This window comes from Thunnus albacares, chromosome 14, assembly GCF_914725855.1.
Source record: "Thunnus albacares chromosome 14, fThuAlb1.1, whole genome shotgun sequence".
Taxonomy (NCBI): domain Eukaryota; kingdom Metazoa; phylum Chordata; class Actinopteri; order Scombriformes; family Scombridae; genus Thunnus; species Thunnus albacares.
In genome coordinates, this window is record NC_058119.1 from 15,227,168 (window position 1) to 15,251,554 (window position 24,387).

The following is a 24,387-nucleotide window of genomic DNA, read 5'->3' on the forward strand; positions in this document are numbered from 1 at the left end:
TCTGCTGAATTGTCTGCTGTTTTTAATGAATTTATTGATTAGGTTTGTCCATTCTGCACGTGCTTGTGACTCAGGATGACACGTAGTGTTGTGTCCGAGCAAGCCTTTGTTAGTTTTCCCCCGTAGCCTTGTGACCCTCAGTTTGTGCTGGAATAAGATGGCACAGCAGGTCATGAAGATGTAATTTATTGCATTATCGCACGGTTAAACATCAAGGTGTTTTCTTGACCGTCTGTGCTGTCCTGGGATGCTGCTCTCTTGTGTTTTTAATAGGAAAAAAATCTGAGGTCACAGTGCGGCAGCAGCGGGTCTGTCCCTTTAGTTCACCATAGTAGATCAATAGGTGTGTTGCAGTCAAATTTGCATTACGGGCTACAGATGTGATCTGCACAGCTTGTTATGTCTCTCTGGGCATTTATAAGTGTATCTTCATATGTGCAGGGGACTTTAGGTCTGACGCGCACTGCCCCTTATTATGAGCCATAATAAAGCCAGAAGGAGCGCCCTACATAGCCGCACTGCTTCTACAAGCTACAGCTGCCTCAGAACACTATTAACAGCGATTTCTAGTTTCGTTTTCAGCTCAACCTCAACAACACAGCGTTTCCACCCTTACATGAAGCTATAAAATGTAGCTTTGCCTGATCAATAGTCAGCGTTGTACCCATTCTGTCATCACACCCTGTAGTCAGACTTCATTGTTACACAGGCTCTCACATTACACTCTGTCTTCTTATTGGCTGCAGGATCAGCTTTCCTCGGTTTGTTCCTTCTTACACTTCTACCCTGCTGTGTGCCATGATACTGTGTAGTCAGTCTGTGTGTGTGTGTGTGTATTGCAGTTGCAGCTTTGTAAATCCTTTTTAAAGGTGTAGCAAAGCAACTGCCATGCACTTGAAAGCTTTCGGTTGTCACTTCCACTGTATGGGTGCCTGCTGCTGTGGTTTTGTTTTCACTAGGAGGGCAAACCTTTCCAGTCATCTTCATTCCAGGGTTTCTGCTTCTTGTCAGACAGCTTCTTGTAATGCCATCTTCAGCATTAAGCAGGCTTCAGTGTGGTGTTTAGCTGAGGAAGAACCAGCTGCGTCTGTCTGTGTGTGTTACATCACTGTAGCCTTTGGTTACGTCTTTTCCAGTGTTGTGAAATACTGAGGACTTGTTGCGATAAGAAGCCTCATTGTCCCCGTTGGTATCTGTGGAGTGTGCATGCATAAACTTGCAGATAACACAATGCTTATTCTCTCTGTTGTGCTGCTGTGTAACTAATCCTGCCTCCTCACATGGGATTACGGAATATAGATTGGCTTCTTTTCCACAAAAACTCTGTTTCAATTTCTGACACAGTTGAGTGTTTGAAGAACGGCAGCGGACGGTGGCCTTTTTGCAGGCAGAGCAGTTGGAGCTCTAATCTTGGTTTCATAAATGAGCTGAACAAAAGACATTTCTTGGCTTTGAAAACAAAGTAATTGGGAACGCTTTTAATTTACAGTGGCAGTCTGAGGAAGTTAAGGGCAAAAAAGAGAAGTCAGACTTTTTAGTCGTGATCTGTTTTCAACTTTTATATTATTAGATGAATTACAGCAATGATATCAAATGTTCAGGGTTAGATTTTTTTGTTTATAGCAGACAGTAATAAGTAGGAAATCATATCAAGATAGGAAGAAGAGGAACTTTATCTTTTTTCTCTGTAAGTTTGACTCCATAACACTGACTGCTCTTGCAGCATAAAATCCTTTTTATTTATATGACCACCTCATGTGGTTGAGTCTGCTTCCCTTCTACTGTCCACTCTTCCTGGACGCCCTTCCTGACCGTGTTGACTGTGTGCCATTCTGACAGCGAGGGATTTTGCAGGTATCAACAAGCATTTGTGAAAAATCTCATCTCTCCCTGAGCTGTCAACAGACTCTGAATTCATCAGTCGCCCCTTGCAGAACCAACTATTGCGAGAAATGAGAAGTAAAGTCATAATTATGATTCTGAACAGAAGGAAGAGGGGCGACTGAGACTGTGTCTGTTAAGCTGCTAACACTGAGCACGAAGGAGCCTGCAGTCTTAATGGACTGCGCCATTGTGTGCTTGCAAATTAACTCATACTTTCTGTCTTCAGAGATATGTTCTGAGGAAAGTAATTTGAGGGCGGAAAGAATGCAATCAAAAGTATCTGACGGCTCCGTTAGTTGCTTTCTGCCAATTAACTACTGTCATTGTTTGACACAATTGGTCGTGACGGTGAATTGCGCCTCCCACAGTATTTTACAATGTGGAACAGAGGATGGATTTGACAGTCCCTATTGTACTATTCTGTAGATGTTTCAATCAAATTCAATTGATTAACACCCAAAAACATTTCAACTTGCTGAAAGGTTTCAGAAAAAAGGGTTTCAGTTCTGGTTTATCCACTGCAGTCCACATCTTTGTTTTGGCAAATTAGTTTGTTACAACTGTACACCAGCTGTTCTTACTAAACTTACACAGTAAGATGAAAAAGGCATTTTGTCATAACAGGGCTGCAACTAACAATTGTCACAATTATTAATTCATCAGGAAGTTATTTTTCTCGACTAATTGTTTGATCTGTGTGTGTCAGAGCCCAAGGTGACGTCTTCACTTGGCTTGTTTTGTCTAACCAGCAGCCCAAAACCCAAAGATGTTACATTTGCTGTCAGACAAGACAAATAAACGCTGAAAATATTCACATTGAAGAAGCTAGAATCAGTTAATGTTTGGCATTTTGTCCTTGAAGAATGACCTCAGCATGAATTGATTATCATTGTTGCAGATTGTTTTCTGTTGATCCGCTCTATCCCATAATCATTGTGTATTTTTAAATGGATTTGGGGGAAAAAAAAGGCTTGATCTCAAAAATTCATAGCTTGTTGATTGATTATTTGACAAAGTTTACACAGCTAATTACCCTCATCAACAAGACAAAGTAAGCCCTAGTGTTTCTGTCATTAGAAACACAGACACTTCCTTTTTTGCAGCATTTCCTGTAAACAGTGTTATTGGAGCATGTGATAGTGTTCTAGTTTACCAGAACACTTAGTCGATAGCAGATAGTAATTTTAACCACAGTCAATCAACAGCTGTTTTCTTTAGTATTTTCTATTTTTAATGTCAACCTGTTTCAAAATGGCACCTGCACACTCAGTTCTCTGACTCACACTGCATTTCTGCGTCAGCTGCGTACCCCTGTCTCCACACTCTGTTGGTTAATCTGTAAAATAATAATTGACTTCCATGAACAGGAAATGGACCCAGCCAACAAAACTCAGTCTTCACATGTATCCTGTTCCCTTTTTACAGGAATATGTGCGTGTGTTACTCAGGATGTGGGTTTTTCTGGACTCCTGTGACTGTACAGAAGCCATGATAGTGTCAGTCATTACCTCCATTTACTAGACGTCCAGTTTAGCAAGTTTTTTTTTTTTTTCGACTGAACTAATTAAAAGTATATTAACAATATCACCATCATTTGGCAGCTGCAAATGTACCTGCACCGTGTGGACTTTGCACAGCTGTCCCGTACTGCTTTTGTTATCTGATCCAGGACTATAATCGTATGAATACATCCCCTGCTAGTCTTGTTGTATCAGCCTTGCTGGGCTATAATGTAATAACATAATAAAGGTATCATACTGTGTCGTTCCTCTTTGGCCCCAGTGCACTAACCTAATCCTGGCTGGCTTGCTACTGTTTCCCACTGTGGCTGGCCTTGTCTTCGTCCGTAGGGAATAGAGTATCGATCCAATCTAATGACTTCCTCCCATGGATGATGTCATACACCCCTGTGAATTAAACCTCACTGGAGTAATGATAAAACATAGGTATTGGGGCAACAGGACATTGTTTTATATTGATACTTCTTACAGGTCTTAAGTAGGCTTTACTCAGACTTACAACATTTATATGCGGTTGCATATGTGCGTGTTGCGCGGGTGCAATGAAATTATAAAGTACGGCATGCAGGAGGGGGGAGTGCTCGACAGCTGCTATACATCAGCCGTGCAGAGGTGCTGGCTCAGCTGAATGGATCGTAGGATGGCACTGCTGCAGGTAGTGGTCTATAGTTGATGATATCATTAGAGCTTTCACAGTCTTTCCAAGATTTCTAGCTAGTGGTGGCAAGAAGTGGGCAAGGGAGAGAAGAAATATCTCAGTAGTGCTTTATTACAATACAGTATGTTGCCACAGTGTAGCCAGACACAACTCCCACCTCAGCAAATGTAACGACTTCTGTTTAACTCTGATTTATAGGTTTGAGCTTGTGTCCACATCTTCCAAATTATATTATACTTGCTATTTTGAGCTCATATGCTGCTGTTAAACTCAAGTAGCTGGACCTGAATTGTCTCTTGTGTGTAGTATCTGTTTGGCGGACTGACTCCAGACTTGATACATGACTTTTGGATCAGCAGTGCTGACAGCGGCATCTTGAAAAAGGAGCAACTGATCAGAATGATGTGACAGTGTGGAAATAGGAATGAAAATTGGCTTTAGGTTCTGCATTAGGAACAGAGTCTCGGTGTATTTCATGTATATGGATTGCTTTGTATGCATCTGCCAACAGTCTATCCAGCTGCAATGTGACCATAGTATATCTGTACTGTAAATAGTCACTGACATTTCTGCAGACTGTTGGACGCATGGCAGAAAATCCAACTTCATTTGATGTATTTTTTGAAAGCTGAGTGACTCAAGTTCTGCTAATGGAGATTTTATCAGTCCTAGCATGTTGAACCAAACTGTTTTTCTGAACTTTGATTCATAAAAGCATCACTTATTCAAGCTATAGTTCAGTTTTCAAGCCTTTTAAACCAACACTCTACACTGCATGCTGCTTTACATCACTACTGACTATTTTCTACAGCATATCATATTTGATTAGATTTCTGAAAGCCGGTCAGCCCTCCATTTTCATCACTTTTGCTGGGATAAAAAAAATCTTCTTGCAGAAACTTGCTTGACAGATAATCCATCATAGTGATCACATGTCCCAAAGTTGATTTTTGTTAAAGCTTCAACTTTATTGATGCTCACATTGATTTCAAAGTGTTTGTCTTCTGGTGTGTTCGAGTTGTGGTGATGACCGGACAAATGTCCACATCAACTGTCTGAATCAACATTTTTCTTTTGGTTGTATCCATTTTGCTTGTTGTTTGTTTTCAGGGTAAATAGCACTTCAGTGAAAGTTAAATAATCAAGTTGGAGGTTGTGGATGTCTGATTTTCTCTCTGCATCAGTCTTTTCAAGTCAACACTCGTGTGCAGCAATCAAGTTTGTACTTTAGTTAGTTCAACTTGAATGTTAACTGTGCGGAAAAATGTCTCGCCTGTACAGGTTGATTTCCATACAGTAATAAAATATATGGAAATTAATAGCTGTTGGAGTAAAGAAAAAGGCATTTGTAAGAAAAATGCAAAGTATGCTATGCTAAAGTCATCGTCAGTGACCTTTTCTATCTGAATGCATTTCTTGTTTTGCCTCCGTCTGATCTCACTTATATTATGCAGTAACGATTCGTCTTAGTCTTCTCATGGAAGTTTCTATATTTTCTTCTAAACACACGGCATCAGCAGCACTGTTTTGTTTGGCCTAACTGGAGGAAAAACTGGGTAATTGGCACGGGTAGCAGCCGCTGTGGCCGGGCAGACAAAGAAAAGAGTTTAGATGTCGTTGTGTTTTAAACACCAATTGTCATGCCATGTCTGGGAAGTGCCGTGCAACTTGTGGAACTTTTTTTGGGGCTTTTTCTTTTGGAACATTATCAATCCACCATTCCTTTGCAATTTACTTGAGTGTTTGTAAACAGTAGAGATATAATCAACTGCTTTTTAATGTGGCCTTCAGCAAACCAACAACAGAATGAGTCCCTACTGTCATCTCGTCATGAATGTGAAATTAATTTGTTGCTATTTGTCTCTGTTGTTCCCCATCGATTGTTTCTGGCTCTTGCTGGTGGTGTTCTGATTGCCAAAGGAGGTTTGCTGCTTGTAATTTTTACATAAGCGCCTTCATGACTTTAAATCTCATCAAGTACATCCATGTCAGCAGCAAAAATAATTCCATCCCTAAATCCCTACCATGCTTTAGAATATCCCTTGATTCTTTGATCATTTTAATTCAATCCTGAGTGTGCTGCGGTTATTAATGCTTTAAATAATTAATTCATCTTGCTATTGTACAAATTAGTTCTGTAGATGTAGCTTTGGTGTGATCACATGGAGAGTCGCGGTAACATCCAAACATCCAGGTGAACAGCTGTAATGATCGGTAAGATTGGTTAATTGCCTTTTCTTGACAAGCTTTAGCATAATGTAAGCTGTCCAGGGAGGGATTAAGATAGCTGCTCTTTCAGGTCTTGGGTAATGAGACTGACATGACATTTCCTGCTGATTATGACGTTATTAGGACTCAGCACAGACAAATGTGCTGATTATGGCTCTGTAACAACCACCCTTTTTAGCCTCAAGGCTGTAAGATGAGTTGAACAAATTGTTCCTCAAGCCGCTGAAGGGGCTGTTTTTGTGGCTTTGTATTTGTATGTGCAGCATCACATGTGTCAGACTTGTGCAACCTGTGCGCACTGAGTGACACAAAGGTTTGCTTGGTTTTGTCATGGGTAGCTTATAATGGAGACACAAAGGTCTTATTATCCCAATTACAAAGAGATGAGGGTGCCTGTGCTTGTGGAGGTTGCTGGGTCCCTTTGTCAAACCAGCCAGTCATCTTCATTTGTTCCGTTACCTTGGATATGACTGCTGCAAGGAGGATGTGGGTCTAAATCAAGACCTCTCTTGATGTGTCAAAGTGGCAAATGAATAACAGCCAACGCTCCATATCTGCGTCATGTCTCATCATCCAGTACAAACATCACCCTATAACTCGTAGCCATGCAGGAAGTTCTGGTTTTATTTATTCGCAGAGGTTTTGAGATGTTTCTGTCGCCACTAAAAAACAGCAGAAGTAAAGCTGAAACAATTAGCCGTTTAATCGATTAGTTAATGGACAAGCAACTATTTTGATAACCATTTTATTGTTACAGTGATTTTTCCAGCAGAAACACTGAACATTTTCTGGTTTCAGCTTCTCACTGAAACTTTTCTTTGTCATCTATGAACTGAATATTTTTGAGTTTTGGACTGTTGTTTGGGTATAAAACAAGCCATTTAAATGCCACCCTGGCCTCTGGTAAATTCTGATGACCTTTTTTCACTGTTTTCTGACATTTCATAGACAAAATGATTTATCTGCTAATTGAGAAAATGATCCGCAGACTATTTTGTATGAATGCCTTTTTGTAGTGTGGCATGGTGCTCAAAGCATTGAAGAACACCCAGAAGCAGTCTGTCTTCCCAGAAACCATGTTACTCAGATCTCACTGTGAACAGTGATGACTTTTTAACAAGTATTTTGGGGGCATTTTATGCCTTTATTAGATAGAGAACAGGAAATGAGAGGAGAGAGAGCAGGGGGGATGACATGCAAGAAAGATCTCCTGCTGGACTGGAACCAGGAACGTTGAGATTACACGATGATTGTTCACTAGGCCGCCAGAATGCCCCTGAAACTACTTTGTAACGATGACATAGTCCTTAAAACTGAATAGATATCACAAGGGATACATGAGAGAATTGGATTTTTTGTGGTGACCTGGCCTTTTAAGATGACGACTGATTATCTTTCTACTAGTTGTAATATTAGGTTTTCCTGGATTTGATTTAGTATCTGCAGATGTCTGTTATGCCGCAGAGTATATTTGCTGGTTAACTGCTGTGTAAGTGACTGCTGGAGGCCACACTGACACAGTCATTTAGATGCTTTTTCGGCTGCTGGCGAGTCAACCGCCATCCAGACCAGCAGCCTCTCAAGCTGTCTCTCAGTGTGTGGTTTCCTGAGCTGACACTCAACTACACACGCGCACACATTTCACATCTGCTGGTTCATGGAGCGCTGTGGTGGGCTGTTACTGCCTGCTGGTCCATAACTCCTCCACACAGAGCCGGGTTATTCTGCGAAGTAGAAGGAAGATAAACACTAGCCTTAGGGATGGAGTGGTCATTGTGTTGAGAAGCACTCACTTACCAGCAACAGGGTTGTGTTTACTGGTAATATCAGGACGGTGGTTACAATGGAAATGCTTTCAGTTTCTCTTCTGGTGGTGCTTGTTTTTTGTTTTTTTTCATTTCCTCATTCCTAAGCTGAACTGGCCCCCTTTTCTTGAATGCTAGTGTTAACGTTAGTATTGATAACATACAGAGAGATACTGCACAGCCATGTTAGTATCGTGTACATGTTGTTAGTAGCTTTGCAGGCTGACCCCTTATCAGTTTTTAAGGCGTCAACCTTAAAAACACTAGCAGCTATAGTTTCCTGGTGAAACACAGGCTGTATCTTGTTTGGCTGACACAGCTAATCAGTCAGTGTTGGGTAATTTTTGTTGGAACTGACCGTAACAGTAAAACTTACAGGAAACCAGTGGGTGAATCCCTTAATAGCCCTTCGAAGAAGTTGTGATATTCTTTAAGTAAAAGCCTCCCTTGACTCATGGAATAAACTTGACCATCTTATATAAGTAAGCAGCTTGACTGGTCTCTGAAAATTTACTTCCAGTCTTTGTTGCTTTATCCCGGTTTTTGTGTGTGTGTGTTTTTTTTGTTTTTTTTTTAAGAATTTGTGCTTTGAGGTTAAATTAGTGGGAGTGAGGAAGGCTACCTACTGTAGATGCTGTGCTACATGTTTATTCCATCTCGCCATCCCAATATTCATGAGGGTAAGTGCCTGGTCTTCATCTTCTTTTCGCTAGCAGCCTTTCGTTCATCAGTAATAAAAACTAATACACCAAGGTTGTCTGTGTGTAGTTAGAGTCATTGTTGTATCAGCATTGAAGTAATCGTTGATCTGTATGGTCGGAGGGGCTCTCAGAACTCTGCCATTCAAAAATTATAAATTTAGAAATGCAACGATTAGTTAATCAGTCAATAGACAGAAAATCAATCAGCCAACTGTTTGGATAATCAAGTATCATCATTTAAGTAGTTTTTCAAGCAAAAATGTCAAAACAATTGATGATTCCAGCTTCTGAGATGGGAGAATTTGTTGCTTTTCCTTGTCTTTACATATAGTAAATTTAATATTTTCAGGTTTTTGGACTGCTGATTGGACAAAATAAGACATTTGCTTACATCAACTTGGTCTCGCAGCCCTATATTTGATTGGCTTGTGCCCGTTCTGATTGAAAATCACGAGTTATATTTCATATAGTGCTAATGCGTTGGAAGAGAGATGTTGAACACTCATGTTGGTATTTTCACACATTCATTGAAACCCACAACATACTGTGACTTCAGTAGTGTCACACCTCATGTGCTGCTGCATCTTTTCAGTTTTAGCAGTGCCTCATTAAAATTAACAGCAGGTTTCCTCACAACTACTTCAACAACTTCATCACCAGTGGCCATCTTGACCCAAAGCACACAGCGGAAGAAGCAGCTCAGTGGTTTTACTTCGATGTGTGTGTGTGTGTGTGTGTGTGTGTGTGTGTGTGTGTGTGTAGTTGCAAGGAAGTCTTGTGATATTTTGTTAATCAGTGATGGAAAACAAAAAGTTTACTGGAGAGATTCCCCAACAGCCAGTGTTCATCAACATGCAGAGGCTGCACCTGCTCGCTCACCGTATCTCAATCAGCTTTGGCTAAATTCCCAAAATGTAAATGTGAGTCTGGTACTTGTGGGTTCATGTTTGCATCTGTACCTGCTGGTGTGCATTTATGCAAACAGGTTACCAAGTTTGGCAGACATCCTCATGATTGCATATATATCTTCCAACTGCAGGCTAATTGGGATTAGATATGACTTTGATTTGGACATGGGCAGAAAATAAAATGTTTTGAAAAGGAGTTTTATATAAGGTTAATATTTGAATGTGTATGCATGTGATAAAGTTAAGAACTTTGCCTTCCTCTGCTTTTTTCTACTTCCCTTTTAACAGTATCTACTGTAACAGAGAGATTACAAAAGCTGCAAACTCAGAGCGTGTGTTTTGTGGAGTGTATCTACAGTGTAACTTACTGCCCTGTCTAACAATTTCAGTTCCTGTCTCTACATTTTGGATTTTCTGATGTGTTTGCACTTTCCTCCCTGCCCTTTCTCTCCAGACATTTCATTCTGCTCCTCCAGCAAAATCAGTACTCATCCTGCTTGTACTGTATCCACCCTCTCTCTGTTTACTCTCTTTCTCCTATCTTCCCATCACACACACACACACACACACGCACTCACATGCACACAGAATTGAACGGCATCCTGTCAAAGCTCTTATCAAGTTCTTCCTTGAGGTAGCCATGCATTGATCTGACGTTATTTTCCCCTTTATTTACTGGTATTTAGATTTTTTTTTCTGCCTTATCATTGCAGCTTGTGAGGTTGTCAAAGTGTGATCGAAGGGAATGGAGGGAAGCTCTATAGAGATAAAGGTGAAGAAAATATTCCTCTGGACAGAAAAGGAAGATTTTTTTTGTGCAGAGCAATCACAGAAAGACAGAAAGAGCCCTTGCTTTTCATCTTTGACATGCAGCTTGTTTGGCTTTACTTTGCCCATACTACTACAATCTTCTGTCAGTAATGTGTTTAAATACATGATGTGTCTGTAATGGTTGGATTTAGCAGTTTTCTGAATCTGAACCCCTTCAAATCCCTTATTTGTCTCAACCATTCCTTTAAGATCTATAATCAGCTGTTTTTTGGATGAGAGGGAAGCTTAATATTCACTACAATAACCAAAGTTTCAGTTTGACTTTTGAATAAGGTATGTAGAAAATTGACATTAATTTACTACAGGGTACATCTGATATAAGCTGCTGCTGGCAATATTTGTCATTTTAACCAGTTAAACTGTCATTGCCAGCATAAATGCGAGGCCTGCTACCTGAATGGCGGATGTTCTTTGTTCATGTGTATTGCTCTTTGTTAATAAAAAGAGTGAAGAGAGATAAAATATCCATTAGCCTTGGAGCTGAGAAAACTCTTTTTTTGCCAGCCTGAAACCAAATTCAACATGTTATCTGAAGCCAACCACAGTCAGGGTATAATTTAATTTTGTCCTATTATAAGTTTAAATCATACATTTTACTGGCACAGTAATGAGGTTTCAAAATATATGCACTACAAGATGAAAGTCACCAGTAAATGGCATTTCATTGTGGTTTTGGATCTAGATGTTACAGGAATAGTTCACTTCCTTTCTGTACAGTAAATATAAAGCTACACCCAGCAGCTGATTAGCTTATCTATATCTGTAAAGTTATTATGAGTTGTGATTGAAGGGGAAGTTATGTACTAGAACTATTTCTTGGATGGGCGGTGAATTCCTGGAGACTGCCTTTGTTGACTGACATCTTCACAGTGATGACAAATCCAGGAAATCCCGTTGAATTTATTGTAATGAGCTGTCATGAAGTCTGAACCCTTTAAAATACAATTCCCATCACTAGGATTTGACCGTGGTGTACCGAAACACATCTTATTTTGGTCATGTTATTCTGAAAGTTGTTTAGCTTCAGTTTCTTAATGTTTGCGCCATTATGCTAGCTGAGAGTTGTTGAAATACTGTGTTTCACTCTGTACCATGAATGTCAGCCTCGTGGTGCTAAAGAGTCAGAGAATCACCAAAGTGTTTAGCATTCATCCTCTGGGAACCATGAATGTCTGCTCTAAAGTTTGTGCCAATCCATCAACTAGGTGTTGAGATATTTCACTGTAAAAAGTGAAAACTTTGACCTGCCGTTGGCACCAGGGAAGAAGTCAGAGAATCACCAAAATCTGTACGATTCGTCCTCTGGGAATGTTGAATGTCTGTAGCAAATTTCATGGTAATCCATCAAACGGTTGTTGAGATAATTCAGTCTGGACCAAAGTGTTAGACGACTGACAGATTGACAATGCCATCCATAGAGCCTGCCACTAGCTAAAAAAAACCCCGATATATTCTAGTATTTCTTTTTTAACATGGTGAATTTGGCAACAAGGTCAGAGTCATTTCATGTTATTTTGACTTGAATGAAATAGCTCTTCTCTGGGCCTGCTGGGAAATCGATGGCGAGGGGGAAGGCTGAGGGCGGTTCAATGATTTCTTGATGTGTTTGGCATTTCAGTGATCAGAGTCACTACACTGAGCTAGATATTCAACAAGGATTCATTGAGAGCATCAGGTTGAAATTAAGTATTTAACTGAACTTTGAATGGCCCACTTGTGTGTATCCAGGGCAGCGTCACTGCGCCTATTCTAGTCAAATTGCTATAAATTAACGGATCCTCTTTTCTTTATTTAATCCACTTAGGCTTACAGGAGAGGAAGTTTCACATTGCAAAAACTGCATTGTGTCTTTATGTGTCAGTTTCGATATATGCATGCGTGTTTGTCACTTTCGTCTCTGTTTTTTTCTGCCCTCGCTCGTCCTTCATAGCTCCTTGGCAGCTGAGAAAGGTAGTGCAAAAATTGAATTTCATTTGGGGTAATGTTAGTAAATATTTGATATGTGTAAGTCCTCACATTTTCCCCAACTAATGAGACTGTTCATCCCAGATGCTTATTCAGAGCACACTTTAACAACTATGCAATTAATCACATTGTAACTGGGACTCATTAGCATATAATCAAATGGGACAGCTTACAGTGGTATTATGAATGCAGTGAACTTAAATATCACATTCTTTTGATTAATCCTGCATATAGGCTAAATAGACACAGACATTTAGGAGGCAGGAGAAGAAGCTGCAATAACATCCACACCGCGCTGGTGCTGATAAATGATGCAGCTACATTTGAAATGACAATGAGCTAAAAAACATTATGATAATTTATTCCCTGTACGTTATAAAAAAGTGTAATCACCAGTCTTCAAGCTCAGTGCAGCACAGGCCTGTATTTGTGTGTATGTGTGTGTGTGTGCATGTTTATAAAATTATACAGTGTCAGTGATTGTTAGATTATCCAACAGTTTAAATTTGACAGTTAAATTTGTTTAACGATTTATCCAAACTTATGAGGAACTGCAGTGCCAAATTTGATGTGTGTGTGAGGAAGCAAACTGCAGCACGCTTTACCACAGAAGTCCATCAGGTTTTACTGATGCTCTGTTAATCTGTGTTCAGACTGGAGAGTGTGTGTGATTTCTGGCAGGGCATTAAGTCTAATCATTGCTGCCAACACAACTAGCATCTGTGCCATGATGAAATTAAAGCCAGTTTTCAAATTATTGCTGTTATATCAGCATAAAATCACAGAAGTGGCAGAACAAACCACTTCTTTCCTATTTACGGGAGACTTCCATGAATGCACACGAATGTAGAGTGCTAGTAATGAGGGTACAAAATTCATGAAATTACCTTGAAATCCAAAATATAGATGAAATATCTTTGAACCAACATTTTTAGACCTTCTATAACCTGATTTGTTCTCTAGGTCTAATTCGTAACCCGTCTATCCTCAGGGGGAAGACACCTCTTTAAAATATAGACTATAGCTGTAGTACAGTAATGTTAGGATTGATTGATACACAGCCGAGTTTTTCTGCCTGATTGCACATCAGAACCGGAGAACGGGCTGTCAGCCAGATCTCAGATCTGATCTGACAGCAGGGACACAGAGGGGTCTCGTGGCAAACTGAATAACAGCAGAGCTCAGCTGAGCAGAACGTGGAGGAGACAGGACTGTGACTTACCTGGCGGAGGAATAGAGGGGAAGAGCTGGAGAGATGGACAGGATTGTCTTTTTTTTCTTTTTTTTTTTTTTTAGAATAAATAGTCTTGAGTGGAATTATAGGAGCTATGGCCTTGTCTCTCTTTGGACCTCCCGTGGTCAGGACTCTCCTCTGGCAGAAGTGTTGTTATGTAAATTAAGGGCTGGGTCTTAAAATTCAATAAAAGGGGCCTTAAAATTCAATAAAAAGATATTATAAGAATATTTTTCCAACATCAGTAATACATCATGATACGATTTAATGTATGCAAAATGAAAGTAACACCTTAAAATCCGTTTTTCACCTTTAATCTTCCCCTCAGTACAGTAGATTTAAACATACATTTATGAGCTGAAACGCTCCATAAAGCCGAGGGGAACTGCAGAGTCAGGTGATAATTATCTGTGGGTTCATCACTGCGAGCAACCTCTTTCACACCAAATGCAGCCATTTAATTCATTGTTCATATAAAACATTTATTAGAGCAGCTTTAAGGGTGAAAAAATCTACATGGACATTATCTGATATACAGTGTATCATGTATCTGCTTGTTATGACTCTTCATTGAAGCTGTAAAATGTTTACAGTGAATGAATTATTCAAACCTACGACTTCAATTTTTTGCAGCTCCAATATTCTAGATGTCTCCTGCATTTCCCCCAAAACTCCCCAAAGCCTGACTTTTGGTACCATTCGGAAATTCAATGACAAATATAATGACGAAGACTGGTTCCAGTCCATCCACATCTTCTTTGTTCTTTTGTTCAGTCTGGTGTTGTTGATGGCGATTTCCTTAGTTAGAAAAACAATCTGACTGATGAGAGTTTAGTGAACAGGATAAAGAATGGTGTCATCTTCCTACATTACATACCTAGCTAGTTAGATACATGTGAAAAATGTGTGAATGAGACAGACACAGCTGAACAAGTCAACTTACAGAAAGTTCAACTCAATCAATGTGAAAATGTTAACTGCTCAGATACAACCAACACTGTAGCTTCCCTGTCAATTGAAAGGAACATCAGCGGGACAGATACAGTCACTTAGGGCGAGGAAACTAAATAAGCCTCTCTCCTTCCAACAACAAATCGATTTTAACATGAACACAGTGTCCCGCTGAATGAAAGAAGTCAAAAGAAAAACCATTAGATACTAAAAGATTGTCACACACCGGTGTTTAAAAAATCTTTGTAATGTTCAGTGCAATGAATTGTTCCACTTTTTGCATTAAACATATAAAGCAAAACTGTCAACTACTCATTATGTTGATAATCAATTACAGTTTGCTTAAAATCATTATTTTAGACACAAATATGATCATATCATCACGAAACAATTTCATTGAAAGTGAATAAATAAAAAATATTGAGTCACTGACCAGCCCAGGTGTTTACTTGGAAAAGGATCCTCACTCTGAGTGACAGTGTCATATAACTCGTCAGAAGTGCGTCCATTTATCCAAAGCTGTCGTCCCTTTAACCGCTTAAACTGACCCCCAGAGCTGCTGCCATGGCAACGGGTCAGTGTCAAATTGGAACCACAGGCTGCCTGTGATTGGTTGGGAGTGCTGCTGGATTTGTAGCTTTTAGTATTGTTGCAGTGAACTCTTTGACTGGCAGCCGGCCCGGAGGACGGATGGACACACTCATACGCACACACACACACTGGAAACGGTCAGATCTCACATCCAAGGGACCTTCTGACAGCTTGATTGACAGATTGAGTTTAGCTTTATTAATCCTAAAAATATTCACGCTATAGCACTGATCTGAATGTTTACATCTACATAGAGGAAGAGTAATCTCAGCTGTATATCCTGCACATCTCTTGCCCCATTAGTGTAACCTCTCTGTCCACCAAAGACCTTAGGCTTGAAACACAACGCCAATTAAGAGTGGATTTTATTGCAGTTGTTATTCTTTGGATTTATAGTAATGAGCTCGTTGGTGCAACGGCAGTGTGTGTGTTGTGGCCGCAGTGATGGATGCTGTTGTTTATTTCATTTCAAAAACATATCAGCTCTGCAAATGTAGCTCATGAATCCATGACACAGAGCATCTTGATTTATTTAGTTCATCCGTCATATTTACATCACATCATAGCTCAGGAAATGACATGAGATGGCTGGCTTTGTAATTAATACAGACATTTGTGAGTGAGATGCAGTAGGAGCTTTAATGATGCTACCATGTGATGATGCCCTCAGGAGGCTAATTTTGTCCCCCTGACCACGTTGATTTCCTGTAACTCATTAGCCTCACATGTACACACACACACACAGTATGACTCTGGGTGCTCTCTGCCCATCAAAGTGACCTGTATTCGTCAGCCATAAATCACAAACTCAAAGTGAGTTCACGTACTATAATGGCTGATGATACAGATAAAAAATCCAAAGGGATTAAATTAGGAAGGAAGGAAGCATGATGCAGATGCAAATTTGCTACTAGCTGAATTTGGCACAATACACCTCTTCACCTTATGTGAAATTAATGTTTTTTGTTGTTATGGTCCTTGACAAATAAATATAATAAACTAAACCTGTCTGTATATGTCATCTTGTTGGCTTGGTTGTTTACAGTTTGGTGAAACAATCACTGTCCCTGGAATTCTGCTCTCCAATCTTTGAAAAACAACCACGAGAGTATTTACAATTCAACTTTCCAAATGACACAAGCTTTCATTGAACATTTTTATGTAATTGATGATAAAAAATGAATCATTAGTTGCAGCCATAATGCATAAATCGGAGGTTTACCCTGACCCTGTTATCACTTTTTTGTTCCTTTTTACACCTACAATATAAATCATCAGTGTAGACTGTTACCACATCATTGCTGGATATCTAAAGCCATTAACAAGTAGTTGTTTTCAAGTCACTTTGTGTGAAATCACATTTAGACTTTTATTGTCCGCCAGCATAAAGAGTAGGAGTACAAAATGGTTAAAATGTTTCACTATAGTGTGAGTGAACATGAGGCAAACGATGACTAATGTTCTAAACAAACAATAATTAGGCTTTTTGTTTTAAATTAGATTTTCCTTTAGTGAGGTTGTTGCTTCATGTTCACCCTGGACTGTGTTCCTGATTCTTCCTCTCTGGTCAGGACTTGTTTACAGCTTGTTGGACCAATGTATGAACGGGTGCTGTGGTGCTTTTTGGTTGCTCTTCACTCTCCACCATCTATTGGCACCGACCTGAGACTGCCAGCTGTTGCACAAGAAGCTGATACGACCGCTGACGGTGTGTTTGTGAGCTCATACGAGCGTAATCGCCTTCCCATCTTCATAAATACTTATCAGGGACAGTGTAGTGATGAACTGAAGTGGCAGCTCTGGCTGTGCTGGTCTGTTTCTGAAGTGCCTCTCTTCAGTGATCCCATGTGGCATTCTCAGTCCAAACCCTGCACCACCACCAACCCCCACCCGCCATCAACGCTGGTTTCTGATTACTGCCATTTCACTGACCTCCCATCTGTCTGCTTGCTTTTTGGTTTCTTAATCCTGTCATTTTCATACTGCCGAGCTTGAGGGTTTGCTTGGCAGACGGGCCTGCGTGCAAACACACACACATAAACACACACACACACACAGCCTATGGTGAGAAGGAGCTAAAGCTTAATTGCTGTCAGTGGCAGTACAGATGGCTGCATTAACTGAAGTTAAAACGACCCATTTGTAAAACCTCTTGTGTAACTCCCCAGGACAGCCCCATACTGCTGCTGCCTTCATGAATCTGTCTGTTTGAATCTATCTAAGAACGACAGGAACCACACGCACCACTGCTCTCTCTTTTGTGGAAATCATGCTACTGAATTTCCAGGTCTTTGCAGAAAAGAAAAAAGTGAATTCCTGCACACATGTGATCACCTCTGTAGTGATTTATTACACGCTCCGGGGATCACCTCTGTGATCATTTATTACACTCTGTGCTTGTGCTATTCTGAGACAAACTCCTGTGGAAAATCACAAGAGACGACTGCGCCTTTGGTGGTTTGAGAGTAAACCGAAGTTTCTTACACTGTAGGTCAGCATCAAGAAAAGTTCATTGGACTGCGTTGTAGGGTTTTAACATAGTTTATAAAAGAACTTCTTTGTGAATCTTTGTCCCAGAGGGCCGTGCTCACCAAGTCTGAATTTAATCAGTTTGGCTTCTGAAGCAAAAGAAACTGATGAACCCTAGTCGCAGAAGGGGTCAGTCAAGTGATCAACGGACCAGATACACACACTTTCAAAATGCAGCTGTGCCACTTCAGGACTTTCATTTCTCATTTCTTAATGTAGACTTTCATTTCAGCCCTCTAGCTGCAATTAAATATACTTTTAAAGCTTATTTGAATGTGATTTTTTAAATTTTTTATCCTCTTGTTTCTCCGCAGGGCAGTGCAGGCGAGGTGTTGCAGTTCAGACCATCATGCCCATTGCTCTGGCATCGGCACAGGAAGTGTGTGTGTGAGTGTCCCTGGTCGGCTCTGCTGGGATGAACATGCCACTGCACCAAATCTCTGTCATCCCCCGTGATGTCACCTCATCGCGGGTGTCAGGCAGCGGGAAAGCGAAAGACAAGGACAAGCAGGTATATGAAGAGTTAAAGGCTACATCAGGCCACGCACTCTTAAGGCCAGAGACACAGCTGAGGATTATGGGCTGGTTTTATCCCATGAAGTGTGTTACTTATGCTTATGTAGAATTTCTCTGTGCAGTAGTAGAGGGAATCTTTAACAGTTGTAGCTAGGTAAATCAGTAATATCGAAAAACTTGTGTGTACCCTCTTACAGAATAGAATTATTTACTCTTTAAGTGTGCATACAGGTTGGTAGGAATAATGAAAAGACACTATTCATGCTTCTTTATTCAGATAAAGTAATTGGCTACCATTCAATAATTATTTAATTCTCTCCATTTTGAAATTTTCATAAGCACCCCCAACATTAACATAATAAGCAAAGCCTCAATTTGGTTTTTGTCACAGTTTTTGTTTTATTATTATTTCAAGCTCCTTAGTTGAGTGTTTTCATAACATCACCACATTGACTTATGCTTTGCTCACCGTTATTCATACACCCACAGGGGGACATTTTTGCCAAATGCCTTGAAAACTTGATTATCATATCTGTTCCCTTTTTTATTTTTTTTTTATTGTGTCATCGTTTTTAAATTAGATTTGACAGCGTGAAATATGTATTTATATATAAACAACTTTGTTACATAAAAAGAAATATATTGAATGCATTTCAACAATGCTGCTTGGATGTAGACAAAAGCAGCTTTAAATGACACAAATCTATTATAAAGGGATGGAAGGCGGTGTGTGGATAGTGTCCCGGGGTGTCCTGGAGTCATTCATCAGAGAACAATCAGAAAGTTAATTTTTTTAATGCCAGCGGTGGCAATCCCCACACAACAACATAAATTCTGCATTATAATGTTTCTCTCACAAGCAAATTATTCCTGTGCTGCCTGTGGGTGGAGCAGAGGTTTTGCATCTAATGAGTCTGGTCCAAGTCTGGTCTCCTTTTCTGTTTGTGCCCAAAAAAAAAAAAAAAAAAAACCCGCCTGGAAGGTATCGGATTTTGCAGTTTAGTAGTCAACTCTTCAAGGTACCACATGCAGTATTTATTGAGTGTTTTCTGGATCTTTTGGCTACTTCAATTTGACAAACTTATCAGTAAAATCTTCATCTCAGAGCATGTTTATTCATCATCTCTGTTGCTTTCCAAATTTTTTTTTTTGACCAGTCAAGATAGTTAAAGCCCACCCCACCCCCCCCCCAAAAAAATCTGTAATCTGGATCTGTCATAATAAAGGCCTCAACAAATCTACAGGGCTACAGCTTATTCAGAGGAGGATTAGTGCCACATCTGAAAAGTTCATCTGAGCCTGTCACAGATTTCTGATTTGAGGATTTTGACTTTATTCTCCGAATTCTGACTTTTCTCTGAATTCAAAGATTGCTCTAAGAAACCAAATAAACCCTTTGACATGCAGACATCATTATGAATTATCAGGACTGTTTGATGTCTGAGGTTGTTATCACATCTCACTCGTCAATAATAATGAAGAAAGTCAGGAGTACCATCATGACAAAACTCAATCTCTTAAAACGCTTGCTTTCCCCCTCTCTGGGCCTTTAATCTAGCACCATCAAACACGACTATGAAGTGCTCTCAGTTGCTTTTTTGAGCACTGCAACAATGCGAGGTGCTAAGACAATATGTCTGTGGCCTGCCCTTTCTCCTTGGCCTCATCACATCACAATAGCGGCCGGGCGCCAAGTGCAGCAGCGCAGGTGTTCTTAAGAGGCCTCTCACATGCTGCACGTGGCACCGTGTTTCAGCCTCCCGTGTCACACAAGTGATAGTACACACGAGCTGTAAACTGGCACTGACATATTTATTTTTACTTAACACACACATAAACACGCACACACCTCACTGATGATTCATTTGCCAGTTCAAAGTCTAACCTGAGTCCTCAATGAAGCTCAGAAACATGCCTCGTCACTGCGGAAGTGAAAGTAATGTGGGCATTAATTCTAAAACAGCTTTCATTTCCTGCTATTTCATAAGTTTTATTTAAAGGTGTGGGGGTGTCTAGCTCTGATATCTTTTTAGTATAATGCATAGTTAACAGGATTAAGGGTTTTAAACTTTGAGCGCAGTCGTAGCAAGGTTACTTGAGTCTTTTGGGGGAGTAAAACTGAAACCGTAAACTTCATAACTCCAGAGGGGGCATTTGGTCTCCCTGCTGTCATGTTTGCTAGCAGTTTAAAATCCAACCTTGTGTCTCTCTGCTCAGCATCATTCTCCCTCGGTCTGTCTCCTGCTGACTGAGCCTCCTTTTTCCCCCTGAGGAATAAGTGGATAAACGGCAATGGTTCTTGTCCTCCCTGTGGAACCATCAGCAGAACAGAGAAAGCAGAAACAGAGTATAGGAAAAGAGGAAAGGGAAACGGCGAGTGTTTACTCTGAATGTTGATCAGCTTGAGGATCCTGGAGGTGTGTGTGTGTGTGTGTGTGTGTGTGTGTGTGTGTGTGTGTGTGTGTCCAGAGTTTAGCCTCAGAGCACAGGCCCATCTGGCCCTCTTAGACAACACAACCGGTCTTTTAGCGCCTCAAGAAAAAAAGCAGAACTTTCCTCTTACTTAGAATTCAGAGTTAGTCGGCTGCTCCTTCAGAGAGCGACACATCTTTAACTGTTGCTGGCCCCTCTGGCCTCTCTCCTGCGGCTCCACTCAAGTCCATTTGTCTCCTTTTGAAATCCTCTTGGGATATGTGCTTGTGAGCACTTTTGTCCAGGAACTGTGGTCTTCCACTTGAGAACTCATGTTGGAGAAGATAAATAGGTTTAAAAAAATATATTTAAAAAGGGAGCGGAGCGTCAAAAGACAAAAGTTTTATTTCTTGGAATAAAAAAAAATCCCTGACAGTTTTTAGCCTTGACAAATAATACGGTCAGATTTATTTGAAGCTGGGGTTTTTGATAAAGCCTGCAGCGAATGGATTATGTATGAGTTGACAACAAAGTAAGCTCTGGCACAGGTTGGCAGGTAGAGAAGGAGAAAACCAACCTTACTTTGCCGATTGAGATTTTTATGTTTTGCAGTGTTTCTTGTAAATTCATACTAAGCTGTCAATATTTGTTTTTTGATTATCATATATCTTTAACCCCATCTGCAAAGTCACTTGCAGGTGTTTTTACTGTAAGTATAGTAATTTACATAAGCAGCTTTTGATTACCTCTCAGGGAACTGAGAAATATACCAAAGCTTCGGTGGATGCAGCTGTAGCTCTCATTTTCATTGTCACACATGTATTCACACCAATATACAGGGCCTGTCTCACCAGCACTAGTATTATATTTAGCAGTATATATCTGTGACTGTGCATATACACCCAACACCCTGATACTCGATACTCGCCCTTTTGATGTTGCATATATCTTTTATGAAAGCACAGAAAGAGCTGGAAGCTTTGTCCTTCAATAAGCTTGTGTCAGAGTCAAGGACAGAGAAGACTTTCCGTCTCTCCTCTGATGTTTGGCAGGTTTGATAACAGCCGACGCTGAGCTCCTGGGCACTGATGGAGCATCGCTGGGCTTTGTAGAGACCGAGATCAAACACTGACCCGACATAGCAAAAACTTTCAACACGGCCTCCAGGCTAGACAGGGGCTGTTTAATGTATCTGTCTTTGCTGGTTTTAACGAAGCCCCTCTAGTATATATGTGTCTACATAACTTGTTTTTGTTCCTCAAATTTCATATTTGAAATTTTTCCCCCACTTGAAACAGCATTTTTGTGCTTTGGAGATACTGGAATATTATGGCAGAGAGGGTTCGGGTTAGCAGAGTAGCCTGTTTATACCCAGTAAATTCTACAAAAGTGTTTTTAAAAATGTTTGAAAGCCCCGAGGCGGGGAAACATTGGCCAAACATTTGGATCTTAACTGTCCAAATCAGTCCCCTCCAGATTGCTGTGCCCAGGGGCTTGCAAACGGAAATGCCATGATAATTACCTAGAAAGCCTTGGGGTTGGGTAAACCAAGCATGAAATGCTGAATTATCAAGAAAAGGAGTGTTTACATGTTGTGTGACTCGGGTATATATAGAATAAACTCAAGGTGCTGAAGCATATTCAGATAAAAAGAGGATGTGATCGGTTTATTTATAACTTCATAGTGGTGCAAGTACAGATAATCAATCAGTCACCGGACATATTTGTGTTTTCTCTGGGGAATACACATACATACACAAAACTATCTCCCTCTGACACACACATATAGTACGGATGCCCGTACGGCACAAACGTGTTAATCCAGTTGAGATACAGGTTACACAAAGGTAGACATGTGCGCATATATTTCCTCTCTCCCACACACATACACAAGCACAGACACATACACAAGCACACACCCGAACGTTCATCCTGGTGTAGATGTTCTGTTGCCAAACGGCTGCCCCGGCCTGTCTGTAAAGCAGCAGCTGGAGAGAGAAGATAACACGGGCGTAATGGGATTCTCTGGCAGCGGTTTTTCAAAAAGGTATGAATGTTATGTGTCAGCAAACTAACCCACTTTACATACACCACTCCACCTCTCCTCCAGCCTCACGGACTTCAGAAAAAAAAAACAGTTCACAAACTCTCACTGGTTTTTAACTGCTGATTAGACAGTTAAATACAGCATCAGTATTGACTGTGAGGACTTAGAGAGTTGACACCTAAAAGTGTTTCTGTTTTGCTTCTGTGCACTGGCAGCAGGGTTGTAACAAATATTTAAATCAGTGATCTGTTTAATTGACTGTCAAGACACAAAACACAAGGCGACATCTTGTTTTGTCCAACCAACTGTCCAAATCTCCAAATATATTTCATTGAAAATGAGAGGAAATTAAGAAAATCTACACACATTTACTTCTGAGAAGCTGGAATGTTTGGTATTTTTGCTTGATAAAAGACTTGACTTGCAGGGCAAATTGATTATCAAAACTCATGTTAATTAATTCTCTGATTAATCAACCCATCGTTCCAGCACTATCTGGCAGGATGCACAGCTGCTGATGTTATTCTTCTGCCTGTTGTCTCTCTCCATCTCACCATGTCTCTCTCTTTGGAAAGACACATGCAGGATGTGCACTCCTGCAGGTATACATACACACACGTACACACACATGCCAGCAGCTGGTGTTGTTAGTCAGCCCGTCTGTGCAGGACTTGCCTGAGTCTCCCGCAGGACCCGACTGGGCTGAGCCACTTGAGGTTGAAGAGCTAAAAAACATAATTAAATGTGGAAGAGCTGACATGACAGCTGGGCCTTTGAGGGCCTTTTGAAGAAGAACTTAGCTTCTTCACCTTGTTAAAGATTTCATTTCATTAGCCCCTGTGACGGCTCCACAGGTTTTTTTAGTTTCTTTTGGTAGCTCGATATTGATTGCAGCATTAAGTTGTATAAATGCGATTTACAGTTGACCCGTGGTAGCAGAAAATAGACTTTGAGAGACATGCAAGGAAATAATTACAGTCCCCTTAGCTGCTCTTTGTGCTAGTAGACATGGCATAATGTTGTGTGATAGTTTGCTTTTATCTGGTGTGAGGGGACACAGTCTTTGCTAATAACTGCTCCTCTGAAACCAAGAGCTGAAACACACAGGCGGAGATATGGCGGAGGAGACGATATCTTCCAATTAACCCTTGCCCCCATTGCCATCCACCATCTCTACCCACACACACACACACACATATAGACACACTTTCACAACTCCAAATTAACACTTTACTCTTCAAAAATAAGCAGATACAGCAAGTAAACATTACCATATGTTAAACTGTTCTCTTTGGAAAAACACAAATGATAATCTCACAATTTGCATATTACGTGGGCTGTAATCCAACAGATCTATAGCTATTAACCTACTAACCTATAGAAATTTGTTCAGCCTGTCACATGCTGTAGGAACAGAAAGTGTACATGAACTCAAATAAGACGTCAGCTGTAAAAGCCACCAGTTTCACAGATTGAATTTTAGAGAACCAATTTAATTTTTGCACAGATACCAAGACACACGTCCAGTGTTTGAATATCTCTGTTATAGGAGTGACTGCAGTTATAGTGTGCAGAGACACGAATGAAGAACCAGCAGATAACCAGA

At 40.4% G+C, this 24,387-nt stretch overlaps 1 protein-coding gene across 2 annotated transcripts in view; it reads left to right on the top strand.

The window, feature by feature from the left end:
- Positions 1 to 24,387, top strand: part of march8 (membrane-associated ring finger (C3HC4) 8) — a 78,712-nt gene that overhangs the window by 500 nt on the left and 53,825 nt on the right. For both annotated transcript variants that reach the window (XM_044372451.1, XM_044372450.1), the window contains exon 2: positions 18,121 to 18,317. In XM_044372451.1, coding sequence (XP_044228386.1) covers positions 18,222 to 18,317 — 96 coding nt within the window. In that variant the 5' untranslated portion in view covers positions 18,121 to 18,221. The remainder of the gene's footprint in view (positions 1 to 18,120; positions 18,318 to 24,387) is intronic.